The 17,261-nt window shown below is 34.9% G+C and overlaps 1 protein-coding gene across 9 annotated transcripts in view; it reads left to right on the plus strand.

The window, feature by feature from the left end:
- The window catches only part of LOC107225964 (aryl hydrocarbon receptor nuclear translocator-like protein 1), a 66,257-nt gene that overhangs the window by 40,798 nt on the left and 8,198 nt on the right, over window positions 1-17,261 (plus strand). For 5 of the 9 annotated variants that reach the window (XR_006905254.1, XM_046744990.1, XM_046744987.1 and 2 more), the window contains 4 exons: window positions 7,521-7,613; window positions 9,951-10,113; window positions 12,237-12,419; window positions 15,287-15,530. Coding sequence is in view for 7 of the 9 variants with exons in the window: in XM_046744990.1 (XP_046600946.1) it covers window positions 7,521-7,613; window positions 9,951-10,113; window positions 12,237-12,419; window positions 15,287-15,530 (683 nt within the window). In the remaining 2 variants the exon portion in view is untranslated. The remainder of the gene's footprint in view (window positions 1-7,520; window positions 7,614-9,950; window positions 10,114-12,236; window positions 12,420-15,286; window positions 15,531-17,261) is intronic. The other 4 variants (XR_006905255.1, XM_046744986.1, XM_046744988.1 and 1 more) reach the window with 2 other exon arrangements.

The following is a 17,261-nucleotide window of genomic DNA, read 5'->3' on the forward strand; positions in this document are numbered from 1 at the left end:
GTCAGGACCATAACTCATTGTCAAGTAACGCATAAAGAGCTATTTTCGAATATGCCAAACGATGTATAGGTCCGTTAATTTCTTCTGTAATACGAATAATTACTAAGCAGGCCGTTATCGTGGTACATCATTCAAATTTACAAATCGGCTCCACCAGTGTTCATAACACTCATTGTGCCTGTTCAGGATTGAATTGAACGTGCGTTATCTGACTACCCGCAGGAAATACGATGATCCACGTTTTATTGTACGATAACAACAAAATATATACAGGGTGAGCCGAAAAAACAGACCAATGTATAGCGTCAATAAGATCCGATTGCGTCAACCGACTTCCAAGAATTTTTTCTTCCTTGAAATTGGAAGAATAAAACTTCCGTTTCGCGATCGAGAGAAAAATCTTCATTCCTTGCTGAAATACATGCTTTTGAAAATATTACTGGTAGGATGAAAATAATTAAAATTCAAGAATGTTAAACTAAATTTTCATCTTGATTTGTGATTCGAAGTTTGATTCTGTGAAAATATATGTATGAGGTGTTCCACGCCAAATTTGCAGCCCATGTACGTCATCCCCTTCGATTTTGATAATTTTTTAGTACGATGTTCTTCCCAATCCAAAAGTGTCTTGGGAATTTTTTGAGATTTTCTGTAGCCACTGGTAAGATTTATACAAGATCGTAAAATCAATACCAAAAACGCCATTTGTAAAATTTTTTTAAAATTCATACTCATTCTACGATGCAAAATGGGAATTTTTAGCACCATACGGTAATGGGATGCCAATATTTACTATTTTTTTCGCAAGTTTCTAGTTTTTCCATGTCGGAATTGTTTTTTTTTTGTACCCCATTTGTCTTGATTCAAACAGATCGCAGCATCACATTATTTTTATGATTACATGATTTATTTAGATCGGAGTATAGTGATAAAAAAAATTTTTTTTTTAAATACAAATTCTGAGATGGAAAAACTAAAAACTTGCAAAAAAATAGTAAGTATTGCAATCCCATTATCGTGTGATGCTTAAAAATCGCATGTCAAATCATACAATCGGTGTAAGTTTTTTCAGATCTTTAAAAATAGCGTTTTCGTGACTGTTATTATGGTTTTTTATAAATTTTACCAGTGGCTAAAGAGAATCTGAAAAAAACCTCGAGACCCATTTATCGGTAAGAATATCATATTAACAAATGATCAAAATCGAAGGCGGTGAAGTACAGGGGCTGCTAATTTGACGTGGAATGCCTCATACACAGAGTGAATTAGGCGACCAACCATTGTGAACGTAACCTCAAAAATTTTGACACTTGTCACTGGCAGTTGTGTTCAACTCCTCTAGCTGTCAAAATTTTGGAGGTTAGATACATCGCGGTGTATTGTCGTCTAAATTTACGACGGTTGGTCACCCTGGCAAGCAACTGCTCTCGGATTGTAGCGCATGCGTATTAAACTATAGCAGACGATGGACCATGTATTTATAATTGCAAGTATATTCGCGGCTTCTTCCGTTTGTCAAGAGGCACGATAAAGTACGTATTATTGTCATGCCACTATCAATATTATATTTAGTTCAATCACGTCACACTTGCCCAACGCGGTTGAAATTCGGTACGAATTTCGCATCGTTATTACATTTTTTCAATTGTTGTTTAAAGAAAGAAAAAAATATATTACGAAAGTGATGCCATGTATCTGAATAGAAAATTAACTATTCGATCGAGTTTCTGCCAAGTCACATCCGTGGTAATTTACAATGATGTGCGATCAATTATTCAAGATCATATACGTGGTCAGAATTTTTTTCGATAAGTTGACCATTCTCTAGTTTTTTTTTCTTCATTCTTATTTTCACACGCACATTTTACAACTTCAGGATTACGTTTGCATAATATCTCGTGTATTTGGAGATTTGAAATAATTTCAGAATTTCCAAAAGTTTGCATTAGATTTTCCGGGATATTCCAAAAAAATTTCGAGGATCCCAACGATTGCAAAAGATTCCATGGCGTTTTGTTATACAAATAATTTGCCCGATTTCCCGTTATCTCCACAATTTGTGAGGATTCAAATAGATGCGTAGAAAATATGAAGATTGAATATCGAAGTTATTTATTGTCACCTGCCGAGCAATGCGTACTTGATTTTTTCGAGTATAGTTCGGTCATCGATTAGATTATGGTACTGATTGTAAGATTTCGGGTCTTGTTTAACAGAAACATTAAAAGAAAAACGTATGCCGTGATGCTACGAATTTGATGGTATCAAAACGACCTTCGAGTAGCGAAGTGGAGCTTGACTCGAAAATTTCTATTTCCAAAATTTATGGTTTAAAAAAGGTAATGTAGTGGCCCAGTACAAGATAGCTGGAACGGTGATGGAAATATAATTTGTTACTAGTTACTAAAAAATTTCGGTAAAATGATTCTCTGTTTTCTGCTTGTTATTAGTGTAACGTTAAATCCGTTTATTTAGTTTACTGAATTTTTGCAATCAAACAAGGCCTTAAGATGAATTTATTGTTTCACCAAAATCAAATTATTATAATAGTTAGAAGAAAATATACAGGACAAGTGACCGTAGTCCAAAAGAATAGTAAGACATACCAGATGAATCAATTTTCATTTTTTGAACTAGAACCATATTCTTCGGTTACAATATTAAAACTGAATACAGTCAAGGAACTCTATTGTAGTAAGCGCAACTGTAAATTTCTCCCGGTGTTTCCTTGACTCGGCGGTGACGGGGCTTCGATGTTGAACTTAGAGAGGTTATAGAAAGGCTTCTTGTTCCTTGCATGGCGCGGGTGATTTTTCCGGCCCCATACACAGAGACCCCGAGTACAACCATTGCCGACTATTTCACAATGAAATTTTATAACGCACCGTCGTTAACAGTAGTCGACCCGGTCCAGCATACCGGGCGTGTCCCAGTACCATGATACTTAACTGGCTCCACAGGCATGACGTTAAACTTGGGGATAATAACAGTTTTGTGGCGAGAATATCGAGCGTAGAAAGAGAACCGATCATGTAATACCTGTATAACAAACACGGCTTTAGATGACGATCGATTCGATTCGATATACAGGGTGCTTTCGAGTAAACGCCGCGGTATGTTGGGTTGCATACCATTTAGGCGAAAAAATATCGGTAAAACAGACATACGTCGGGGTAATTACCTGCGTGAAATAACTTGTCGGGTTTTTAATTAATTTCAGCCACGCCATATTTGTCCAATTCGACCGATCATTTATTTTCGTGAAAATTTTTTATGCGGCGTGATAGCAGCTTTAAAATCTTCGAAGAGTAATAATTTTCAAATTATTTACACGCAACAACATGTGAGTTACAAATAGTCATTATTAAATTTAAAGCTCCGCTTTTTCTGTATAAATTCTCGAATTTTTATCTAATTCAAATTTCTTAAGCGCATAAAAAATAACAGAAGTAATCGTTCCACCTTAAAACGATGGAAAACAAAATAAACTTTTTTGAGAATTTCTCAAGAATGATAAAGAATTAGAATTGGAAAGATTAAGCACATTTGTACCTCAAAAGTGATTCCGTTGATGACTAAATCAAAAAGACTGTCTTTGACATGTTAATGTCGCATCGAAAACAGGTTCAATAAAATTATGCTATACTATGCTATAGTTATTATAATTTATGCATATAAAATTGTAATCATTCACTTTTACGTAATATGAGGCATGTTTCTATACTAAAAGCGCTAGTTCGAAACCTCGAGTCAGTGATTTATTCGACAGAAAAACTTGTTAACCTTTTTGAACTTCTACAATTTTCTCTCAATTCAAACTGATCCAGTTTCTGTCATTTAAACAACAAATATTATTCAAATTTATGTATATAATATGTAACATAAGCAGCGCACGCGTTTTTTAATAACAATTTATGCATTACATGCAAAATGGCGATGGAGCTGTTTTGTAAAAATACCGTCGTGGTGAGGAAATTTCTCCTCTACCCGTAATCAGTTGTACATAAAGAGCGAGCAAAAAGGTTGCCTTATGCATTTTATAATTATCACCAGTCACGAGACTGCGCTGCATGAGCAATTCGCGATCGCAGATAAGTTCAACTTTGTTCCATTGGTTTGTTTCCCACAATTTTTCGAATCGAACCGTGCACGTATTATAGGCGCGAACACGGATGAAACGAAGAACAAGAAATCATCGGATTGGAAATCAAACACGGTTCAACTTTGTACTTGAAGACAATTATTTATACCTGAGTTCAGTGATGTTGCAATTCAACTGTTGCTTTTATCTATTGAGACGAAATCTTCTCGCATGTAAATCTGGTGTAATTATCAGTGACTTTCTATCGACTAAACGAAAACTCAAACTTGGTTAGAAAATACCGGAGTTGTCTATTTTCCATGTTTCGAACTTTTTTCAAACCCGTTATATCATATTTGACCTCATGGAGTTTTATAATTTTTTGCAACAATTATATGTAAACACTATAATAATAAAAATTGCTGATATTAAAAATTGTGAAACCCAAAATTCTCATGATTTTGAATTTATGAGTCGGCTGGAAAACTTTTGTAGATAAGATCCTGGCTAATTGTTAATAAGTTACGCGGATTCTATTATAGTCAGTCCTTACCAGCTGCGTTAAGTGTCTTCTGTTTTGGCTGTTATCAAAGGATGACCACCGAATTCTACATGCGATTTCGAACAAAAATACACTCATACATTTTGGTATTGCGTTAAAATAAAGAAAGGGCATAAAAAATTAGAAATCGCGATCACTGTATCGTATTTTTCATTCCATATAATTATTTTTATGCAAAATCATAATATATCAGTGTACTTTTGTTCGGAATTGCATGTAGAATTCGACTGTTATATCCTTTTTTGCGTTGCAAAATAGAAGAAGTTTAACGCAGTCGGTAAGAACTGACTACAGTATCCCCTTAAAGAAACCTTATCGGGTGTTGATTTCGCCTGCAGGAAATTGAAGATCAAAGTTGACCGAATTTTCTCAAACTTTCATACCAAAAAATTCGATCTAAAATTCAATTAGTCACGAGCCTACTGAAACTCCCATTAACACCTCCCTAGGAAGTGTATATATTTCTCATTTGGCGTTGTCAGAATTTTAATCACAACACGTTTCGTTTTCACTTCAAAATTCCATATTCTTTATATGAATTTCTAGTGAATTTTGATTTCTTATGATGCATTAATATTTTTAACTTCATTCATTTAACCCTTTCAATCATGCGATTCAGTTTTTTCTGGCACGGAAGTACAATTATACGTTCCCTGTGTATTTTTCTACGCTGAAGGCGAATCTAACGTCATAAATTTTAGAAAACTAAAAAGAACCCCTAAACTGCGGTGAAAACGGGGTGATTTATCAGCATTGTTTTAGAACAGCGTTCTTTAATGAGATTCACACGAACATTTATTTTGAGACAGTACGATTTTAGACCGAGAATACGTGCTACCCTCAATACTATCTATATGCACCCCTAAAAAGGTGAAAACAGTACCCTTGTGCATTGAATTTTGTAAATCTGATACACTGAGAAAAAAAAGTTATTGGATTTAATAAGTATTAGTTGATCCAAATAATCTATGAATTTGTGTAGTCCTGAGAGCACATTTATTCAAAGCGACAATCTATGTAGCTTTCACGTAAAAATAATCCGTATTTAGAACGTATAAAAAATAATTTAATAGAATTAAATAGAGATTGAGCGGAATAACTCACCGAGCTGGCTCTTCTGGTTTTTTTTTTTATTTTATCTAAACGCTGCATGCTTGATGTCAAACATATTGTCCCTTCATTCAAATAGCGTGAACAAGTGTAAGTAGCGTCGCGTACATTTAGAGTTTTGGAAAACATGGTTTGATCAAAACCATAACCCAACATATCACATCGCACATGGTTAGCAAATTCGAATGAAACTAAATTTACGCAATGCGACGGATTCAACTATATAAACATCTTTGAAGCTACTTTTCAAGCGGGAAAGCTTGCCGTCTAGTGACCGAAATCGGTACTACTTCGAACGAATTATCGTTCGGGTTGAAAATCGTGAAACGTGAACATTAAAGAATCAGAAGACTATCGGATCAACAGAAATTTTATTTCAGTTCTTAGAAACAATGCAAGCGCGTGCGGAATGGTATCGAGAGTTCTTGAAATCAATTTCAAGTGTATGTTCGCAATTTTCAACTACATGTGATTGTTTAAAACTGAGAAAAGTTATACTTCGTTGTATTAGTCAATAACTTGAATTGAATGTAGTACGCATAGAGGAAGGAGGCGCGGAGGTTCCCCTCTCCGAAATTGAGTCTTAACAGATCAAAAATAGACGAACTTATAATAAAAAAGTTAATTTAAACCACGAGGACGAACATTTAAAATTAGTTATTATACACTCCAAAAGTGAAGCCAAATTTAAAGAGAGACGATGTAAACCGAAGGAACAACAAAAGTGAAATACAAGAATATAGTGCCTCGACGAAAAACAGTTATTTACACTTATTTATAATTTTAACAATATACACCATTTTTAACAATATACACTATTTTAAACAATACACACACGGAATGGATGAATTGTGGAATGGATAAATGAATCAATTTTAAACCAAATGACGCCTCGTGTGTTAATATATTTATAAATAAATTAAATTGCACTCTGCTATTCGTACCTTGTAAAATATACTCAGTATTTATTACGCATAATTTTCAAATTTCAAAAAACTCTTATACTGTATAATCTGACGAACAAAATAATTTTCTTAAATGAATATCAAAACCTGTTTTGTGAAAAAAGTTCTCGTTTGACCATATTGCACATTTCTTTGATCACAGTTATCATTGATTATGTCAGACAAACATCACATTGAGGCAAACATACTGTCTGGCAATAACGTTAATATTTCAGCAAGCGTGGGCTTATTTTGTTTCAACAAAAGAGTGGTTGTCCTGAGTGAGAAATTGTTCGAACCAAATAAACTGGAAGTCAAAAAAATTAGTCGTTTGGTTCAATAACTTTTTTTTCTCAGTGTAGCCATTCTGAGATCTCTGTTTGTGAAGCAATGAATTACAAGCGTTTTTAGTTTACGTTTATCGTTAAATTTCTCCGCTAACGAATTAGATTCACGAAAATAGGTGTTTCTTTTTTTTTTTTTTTTTTTTTTGACATATGTTTGCTTATAAAAATTATAAACAATTACGGATATACAAAACATCCAATCATTCTCGAGTTCAAGTATTATTTTACTTGGAAATGCAAAAAAAAAAAAAAAAAAAAAAAAAACAAATCAGGATTTTGCATCAAATATCAAAAAAATGACGAAGAAAAAAGAAGAAGAAAAAAAAAAAAAAAGGTTTTGCCGTAGTCGGTTCTGTGATTGAAAGGGTTAAACATGCGAATGAAAATTGGAAATGAGATGACAGGTTTTTGTTCACAGTAATAAATTGTCAATCGAGTTGACATATAACATCTCTTTTTTAACTCTCTTGTTTTAGGCAGCCGAAGGCTTCGTCTTTGTGGTTGGTTGTGACCGGGGCCGGATCCTTTACGTCTCGGAATCGGTTTCGCAAACGCTTAACTATTCTCAAGTTGGTATAACTTTCTTAAGCCTATCTTATTGCAGGCCGATCACTGAATTCTTCAACAGTTCACTGCAGAAAGCGACCGTTTGTAGTGGGGTGGGTTTTGCACACACACGGCACACTCGTATCCTGGTCATTATATGTATAGATTAAAAAATTCCCAAGCGTCTCGGTGTCGCTCATTCAACGATACTAAAATAGTAAACATAGAATTTTTCACCGTCAAAGTCAAATGATTTCACTTCAGGTTGAAACCGTTCGAAAAATCTCGCACAATTTTAATTCGGCATGTGATAGTGCAAGATGAATGAAATAACATTTCTATTCTGTGATAAAGATGAATTTGTAACGAATTCGAAGAACACAAGCTAATTTCCAGATAGCTATAATTTGAGAACAAGTTCTCTAAGTACAACATTCAAGATAATTCAACTCCGGTGCTTTTAATCCAATTTTTGAGTTTTTAGCCTCTATTTACTTTGCAAGTAGAAAAAAAATTTACGCGTAGTTATGTGTGCGCATTATAATTGTAAACTTGTAATCTACAATTTTTTTCTAACGTCTTGCAAAGAATTTTTAGGAATCTCGTAAGCTAGCAAAATGAGTACAAAAACATTAGAACCGAATGAAGAACACCTTAATTTAATTATTTCGAAAGTTCCAATAAATTTTCAAAGCAATTTTTTTTAATTGTTGATATCTTGGATTGTTTCATTTGAATTTGCTCAGAATCATTGCTGTCATGTAGTAACGCTGTCGTTTCGATCGTGTTCACCGTCATTGGCGCAAATAAAATTGTTAGAGATTTTTAAACGATTTTTTCTCTTGTCCTAACTTTTGATTCAGAAGATCCAGTTGATTTGTTCTTGATCGTCATGGATGAAAAAATTGCTTTTCTCACCATGCAACAGAACTATCATCCATTTGTATTATAGTAAATTATTATTCTATTCAGAAACTGCGTAACGATAGTTTCAAGTTCTCAGTTTGTTTTCTGAAATCAGTGATATACTCCGACTCACCGATTCATTCTATTATCCGCAATCGAAAGTTGGTCATCCCATAATTCTAGCATGATTCAAAAATTGCCGAGACGTTCGTTAACCGAATCATTTTCTATTTAAATTTCTTGATTAAATTTTCCACTTCACAGACTGAGAAAAATACAAATGAAAACAAAACGATCGGGTAATTATAACGAAGCTCGATATATTGAAAATTATTACAAAATCATTAGCTTATCCCACGTTATTGAATTTAAGTTCCAACTTCTTCAAATGATAAACAAAATATTGAACATTTTAGACACAAAAAGATGCAATATAATTAAAAAAAATTATTTCAAAAGCTTTTCCATTTCTAACAAATGTATTCGAATAATTTCTTTCGATTGTTATAAGAAGTGAAACAGTATGAAAAAGTTTGAATTTTCATAAGTCAAGAGCGGTTCGTTTAAATACAAAATGAAAAAGGGAGTTTCGGCAGCTGTGACAATATACATATATATAAATATATATATTAGGGTGGTCCTTATTTGGGGATCGGAAAAATTTTCACTCACCCGTCCACCAAATCTGTTTCAAAGCATTAAAAAAAAATCGTTAACTGAAATACGTGTCGCAAAGCTCAGGACGTTTTAAATGGAAAATACAAGTAGTTTTTATAACCAGTTATTACGTCCTTTATGACTTTGGTAATAAATTGGAGGAACGATTTGAAACTCGGCAGAGTTTTTGCTTGTAATGATAGGAACAAACCGTGAAAATTTCAAAATTTTATAATAATTATTTTTATTAAGATTATATGCAAGTGAACAATAATTGTAAGGATTTGAAATTTTCAGGGCTTGTTCCTATAATTATAAGCATTGACAACTCTGCCAAATTTCAAATTGTTCCTTTAATTTTCACCAAAGTCATAAGAAACGAAGTAACTGTTTATAAAAACTACTTAAACTACGTGTATTTTTCATTTGAGACTTTCTTAGCTTTAAGGCACGTGTTCCAGTTGACGTAGCGGATTGAAACTTTACACAGTTTTTTTTTTTTAATATTTGCAACAGATTTGGGAGCAACCGAATAAAAATTTTACAGACTGCCAAATGAGGACAACCCAAATACATATAAACCATAAATTTTCATCTAAGAACGTTTTAATTTAAAGATTGGTAGTGGGTAAAAAATTAGTCGAATTGACATGGAATGCTACATTATTAAATGCTCGCAACTGAAACTCACAAATCGTTGACAAGGAGCAGGAATCGTTCCTTTCAAGGTTATTCCGTCGTCCTTGCACCGACGGACGTCAAAAAAATTTCTTTTATATTGTCATCTACTTTCCTAGACGACAATTGCAACTTTACTTGATACAAAACGCTGGTTCCCGCAGAGTGACTTAATGGGTCAAAACTGGTTCGACATCCTGCATCCCAAGGACGTCGCTAAGGTCAAAGAACAGCTTTCCTCCTCCAATCTGAGCCCGAGGGAGCGCTTGATCGACGTTAAGAGTGAGTAAATTTATACGATTTATATGTCGTAAGTATGAAAAGGTGATGCTCATTTTATCAATTAGCGGGAGTGAAGAGTGCATAACTCGGTAATCACTGTATCGCAAGGTGGCTTGTAAGGCTTCAATTAATTATAACGCCATTACACGAAAGCTCGTCACATCCGTAAAAAAAAATTCAATATTCGCAATAAAAGGTTTTGCCAGTTTGCAAATGCCAATTTTTGAAGGGTTTGATTGGAATCAACACATTTTTCGCAACTTGCTTTTAGGATATGTATTTATAATTTCTTCGGTTCGCTAAGAATTTTTCTAGTTACTATAACAAATGAAATTTTTCTCAGTGTACCTAGAGAAATATTAGTTTTCGTTTGCTACACGCCACTTAACCTGCGCTATAATCAAAAAATGTAGTTCTGCGTATAAAATGTGACTATATTCTCTGAAAAACACAGTTCACTTGTTCCGAAATTTTCCCAAATTTTAATTTGAAGATACTCTTACACCTATTTCAAGGCTTACATTTATCTCATCAAACGGGATTTATCGACTCGAAAATTCCCAGATAGTGCAGTCAATATAGGTGTGAATCAAAAATATTTGCAAATTGGCTGCATTTTTGTGCATAGGGGTTTCCGACCGTCAAGAACTCAAAATTGAAGTCATTTTTGAGCTGCATAGCCAGCTTTCGAGAAAACAGCAAAAATTGAAGTTTTTTTGCTGAAAATGACTTGACAATCGTGTAAAGCGGAAAAATCTACAACGAATTGTGTCTTCGTATGTTGGAAACGGAGTGGGATTAAAAAGTTAAGAAAAAAGGAATTCTACTTATCGACGAGATCTCGAGAATTTTGGAGAAACGATTTCTTTTTTCTTAATTTATTAATCCGACTTAGTTTCCGACATATGAGGACCCAATTCGACGTAAAATTTTCCGCTCTACACAATGGTCAAGTCATTTTTCATCTATCGATAGCAGTTTTCAAGTAAAACGCAAAAAACTTCAAATTTTGCTGTTTTCTCGAAAAGCCGGCTACGCACCTCAAAAATCGCTTCAGATTTCAGTTCCCGAGTGTCGAAAACTCCGTAAAAAAAAAAAAAAAATTCAACCGTTGTCACGAATATTTTAACTCAGACCTATTGCGACTGTACTACGGATACTAAATTCCATGTATGTACCAATCAATCGAGCAGCTCCAACATTGACAAGAGGATCACGTCGACGGATATGTAAATTGTGTAACCGTTCCTCCACCGACAGAGATTCAATGCGCGAGAATTCCTACTTTCATCTGAGCCCGTGACACATAGTATGTGTCCGTACGTTATAAACCCAGATATACCTGGAGCAATGAATTTCAACTTGACCGAACATTCTCCACGAGATGCGGAATGGGTCGCTGCACACATGGTTTAGCACGGTTAAATCGCCTCACGTTCCAGGCATGCGTTTGCCTTTTCTGCCTAAATGTCAGCCTGAGCACTGCAGGCAGCAACGACGCAGAGTTGAAAAATATCGAACGCACACGGATAAGCAGCCGTATTCAAATAGCATGGAAATATCTTCGGTGGCCTCGTATAATATTATTATAATATGTATGTACAGCTTGCGAAAGTTGTTCAAGAGCTTGTTGATTGCTCGGTGATCTTCGCTTTCCCTGCAATATGTTTAGAATTTTTCTGTTGCCTTCATTCGATGTAGACTGATATGCAATCATCGAGAAAATCAGTTGAATTCTCATCGATGCAAAATGTAATCTTCAGTATCATTTACTTGCGATTAGAATAAAGAAAGTTTATCAAGCGTGGTTGAGAAATTAATTTCCGTTTATAAAAAATATTTTCAAACAGTTTTCAGAACAGATGATATTACATTCCGTCCAAATTCAAAGTTTGGCATTTAGGTAAGATTAAACCGATCTGTCATTCGTGAAAATTTGGCGTTACGTATCATTTGTCCGTTAATATGGTTTCTATAAAGTTGTTGAAATTTGAGCTTCAGCAGCAAAGTTTTGTGATCGCAGTTTATGTAGTCCACGGTATAGAAAAATATAATATTGCGTATCGCTTACGATGATGATGAGATCCGCAAAATTGCTGACCGAACTTAATTTGTTGTTTTAGCCATGCTCCCAGTCAAGACTGACATACCACACGACGTGTCGATGCTCTGTCCGGGGGCTCGAAGATCTTTTTTCTGTCGAATGAAGCGAAAACTGGAGAACACGCGATGCGGGGATCCTAAGGTGAAGGAGGAAGCAGACACGACGACCGGATGTCATCGGCGTAAGAAACAGCAGAATAATGGTGAGCCTTGTGCGAACACGGGTAAAAATAATTTTTACGATACCCACACTTCTACGAAATCACGGAAAAATAAAAAACAGTTAGCATTCGTTGTTTTTTTTTTTTTTTTTTTTTTTTTTTTTTTTTTTTTTTTTGAGATTAAACGCAGAAAACTGTAAGACGTTAGTTTTCTACGACGAAAATTGAATATTTACCGACCGTGACGATGAAAATAAAATTTCGTGAACTATTATAGAATTTTATAAACGTATACAGAAACCTACAATTTGATCAAATATTTGTAGTTTTGGATGTATTATTCTTGAAAACTGCGAGTTCTTATACGTACAAGAAGTGTTGAGGAAATCTACAGTTCGAAAACGAATAAATTATTTCTCGTGGTAATTTTGCGATTCAATTTCTCGGAAGGATTCTCTGTAATAATAATAACAATATCTACAAAAAAGTACATGGAATACTATTCTTGAACCATTGCTAGATGTCGCATCACTCTCAAAAAAAAAAAAAAAAACTCAACTGAGACAAGTCAAGTACCCAGCAGATCATGGGCCTGTATTCAAAGACATCTCTTCTCATCTTTTAAGTACAATCTCAACGTATTCAGGGAATATGTCGTATATTTTTGAACCTACCTTGTCTCAATGCGTGAATGTTGCGAATAAAAAAAAAAAGACTATATGTTTTTCTGAACTGAAGTTCTACGATATTCGACAAAAAATTATATCCATAATTAATTCTGAAGAAGGAAGTCATTCTACATCTTCACCTATGAAGAAGTACGAAATTACACGAAAGCTTCTGTTCGTTAAGAGAAAGTCATTCTACAACGTCATGTATAAGAAACTACTAAATTACAGGAAAATTTTTGTTCATTAACTACCAACACGTATTAATAATTCCCTGAATAGATGCAGAGATTTTCGTAGAAATAGTAGGAATCTTGTTCTACCAGAAAAGTTCTTCTCAGAGGGAACATCGCGAATGCACTGTGCATTCGCACCCTTGTCTCGCATCGCTTACTAGCACAATGTGCAACGCATGATTGAGCAATGAAAAATACGACGACGGAACAGAATGTGCCTTGTACTCAATGAAACAGTCTCCCTTTCTCCAAGGACACGCGTGTCTGGCTCTACCTTTCAGTTTCGGGTCTACCTAACCGAATATCAACTTACGTTTATATGAAATCAAAGGTACGAGGTACAGTTGATGCTCTTTTTTGAGCTATCAAAGGGTGGCCCGAACTTTACGCAAGATTTGAATTTCCCGCCATTTGTGCGGAAAGATGTTGCCACTAAGAAACAAGAGACAGCGTGACAGCTGACGGTTCAGAGTTTAGTAAAAATGGAGCGCTAAACGAAAGAACAACGCGTTTTTTATTCTTCAGAAGTGTTTTTAAAACTTTTGGGATTTTTACTCAGGATAATAAAGGTGCACTTTTATTTCAGAAATAATAGTATTTTTATTGAATAATGAAATAATTTGAATAGTGGTTACAGGAGAGGTTTTGTTTATGATCTTGTCCGTTACACGGCATAGAGAGTACTACCTCTCAAGAGCCTACAAAAGAAAACAAAGAAAAGGAAAGATCATAACAGTGGATTATATCTCATGCCACTGGTGGCGCCACTTCCTTAACGATAGTTGACTTTTGCTCTCTAGCGGGAACTTCTTACTACTCAATATTCCAACAAAAATAATGAAGGTTTGGCAGTTACAGTTCCCAATTTTCGTACAAAATATGGTGGGAATAGTTATTTAACTTCATCGACTGTGAAGAGATTGATTGAAAAATTTAGTAACGCACCATATTTAATAATCCCGAACTGTCAGCTGACACGCTGTCTTTTGAGTTTTGGTGGCAACACTTTACCGCGCAAATGGCGCAAAATTCAAATCTCGCGTGAATTTCGGGACACCTTTTACATCCACTTCATTCCATTCTCCCGGGTTTTATAATTTTTCAACACTGACATTATTATTTTGTCGTCGTTTCCAACACTGCCAACAGTCTATCTGAATCTGAAATACCATTTCTCTTATGGTTTTCAAGAAACGTTGGATGAAAACCTTCCAATAACCTGGAAAAAACCATGAATTCAAGTACTCTAGATTAGCTGGCTTAACATTTTTCACTCGGCGCGGGAACAGCGTTGATCCGATTACGATCCGTAGTCCTTTCGACATTGGACATTAGCGATCATTAGTAAGGAATTCTTCATTCTTTAGTCACGTTTGATCGTTGACAATTGTGGCGGTAACGGATGTCGGTTCTAATGATATGCATCGCCCAAACGAATGGTCACCAGCACCATGATTTCTTGCAGATTAACTTGAGACGATTTTTAGGAAATTAAACGGCCCCAACAGAACAGAATTCTCTAGAAAACTTGACGATTTTCTGTTTTACCGTGTTTTCGTAGAATATCGTAAAAATAATTCTCATCAGGGTTGCCTTTGCCTCTGACGCTGCAAACTTCACAACCATCAAAAATCGCCCATTTTCCACACTCGTAACGTAATACACTAATTAATTCGTGTAAATTCGCACTGTCATCGATAGCTATTGGAAAATGTCCTCATGACGTCAGTGCCTGGTTATCGGCGCCATTTTATCACCACATAACCTAAGTTTTCAATTTCAATGGAGCCAAATCGTATTTATCGGAGTTTCAAATTACTCACGTGATATAAATAAATTGAACGTAATCAATAATATGCCTGTTCTGCCATCAATAAGCGAAAAAACACGGTCAACGGTCATCTGTCAACCTGGTTTCATTAGTTTCATTTTTGCCCACCAGATGACGCTTTGCAAAGTGACAATCCCAATACCTAACAATTGTAAGCCTTGATACTCGTTCCAGATTGTAAGTATTGCGTCATTCAGTGCACCGGATACTTGAAGACTTGGGCTACGGCGAAAATCGGACTTGAAGAGCAGGAAGGCGAAGGCGACGGAGAAGCGTGCAATCTTTCCTGCCTCGTTGCGGTAGGTCGAGTTCAACCGCCACTTCCGGCTTTCTCTGCACCCCGAAGACCACATTTGAGAACGATACAGTTCGTGTCGCGTCACGCAGTGGATGGAATATTTTTATCCGTCGATCAGAGGTCAGTAACTAAGAATGACCAAAAAATAATCGATTATTTTTTTCCGAATTAATCGTGTATAACGGATTATTTTTCCTCATAATCGGTTTTTGTTTTCTACCCCCATGAATGACGCAATACAATATCAATTCATGTGATTAAGTATCAATTATTACCATTTTCTTACTTACTGACGTACCTATTTGACGTAACGAGTAAAATATAAATGATGCAGTTTGACTTGAAATTGAAAAATATTTTCAACGAAGTTATAAATCATCAAAAAACTTTTGCGCTATTAAGACTATATACTTACTGAAATTTACGAAATTTTGGTTTCATATGCACCGTTTCCAAAATAATCGATTAATCAACTCATATTTGCCGATTCAATCGAGACGTGTTCGATTATTTTTTTGGACGCGATTAATCGATGCATCGATTATTTTTAGCTTAGCGGTCATTGCGAGACTCACTACACCATATATTGAACCGAACACTATACTTCGAACTTTGAAATATTGAATTATTTCAGATGAACCGATCAAACACGTATGACTGCCATAAACTAAATTCTCACTTGCTGTCGATGAATTACCACGTTATTTATTCTTTTATGATAAAAGAGTCTTAAAAGCTCGTATGATTCAATTCTTCCACCTGGTATTAAAAATCCCAAATTGTAAAACTTTTACATACGAGCTGTTTGCGACACAAACAGCGTCAATTTTTTATTTCGGTAGATAATAAATATCCGCTGATATTGATCGGGTTGTTTTGCCTGAAAGCAGCAAATTTTACTTTTGCTTTTACTTCGGAAATGTGTTTACATTGCAGAAATAAAATTTTCTAAATCTTCGTGGCAGGATATGTTTTAAATCTGATTTTGAGAGATCGCTTCCGAAATTCAAAGTTTTTCAAATCAGATGACATGAAATAGTTGTCGATTTTTCTTGTAAATTTGTTACCTATGACCAGCATTCAACGATGCGGACATCGATTCCGGAAGCATTTTGCAGAGAATCAAATCGTCTACAAAATTATTATCATTACGCTGACAATGAGAAAAATTCAGTAAAACTGGTATCGTTAAAACAAACTGTTTGAATATTGTTGGAATTACTAAATACGAGGTGCACGTAACCATTTTGCGATATTGTGGATCCTTTTTTGGTAATTCCAACGCAAAATCAGTTTCTTCGGTTTACTCTACTTTTTTAGTTGAATAAGGGCTTTAACATTAATTTATTGCTGCACAAGTATTAAATTTTCGCAACAGCCGCAAGAAAATATAGTAACATCGATCGTAATGGGAAAGAATAGTAACAGATACTAGACTTTCCGGTAACGGCTACAAGACTAATTTTCATCTTGTACCCAGAACTATATTCTTTGATTGTGGTAACAAAAATGAAAATAGTCAAGGACTGAACGATAACCGGAACTAAAAATTTCTCTCAGTATAGGATTTCTGTTGTTAAGTCATTCGTACAGCCACTAAAATTAAGAAATGAATTTTTACGTCAAATTGACTTTCGGAGCTTACAACTTTTGCACCGTTTGATCTACGGATTTCATAGTGTTATGAAACGCGGCTGACTGGCAATAAAAGAAATTAAAATATCTGTTCAAGACATATATTTCTTTGATCAGATTGACGCAAGCGGAAAAAAAAAAAATGTTACTCCACATCGAAAAACCTTAGTATGATCAATGCTATTGCAGGCACGAAGAGAATTTTCATATTTTTTT

Source organism: Neodiprion lecontei, chromosome 7, assembly GCF_021901455.1.
Source record: "Neodiprion lecontei isolate iyNeoLeco1 chromosome 7, iyNeoLeco1.1, whole genome shotgun sequence".
Classification (NCBI taxonomy): Eukaryota; Metazoa; Arthropoda; class Insecta; order Hymenoptera; family Diprionidae; genus Neodiprion; species Neodiprion lecontei.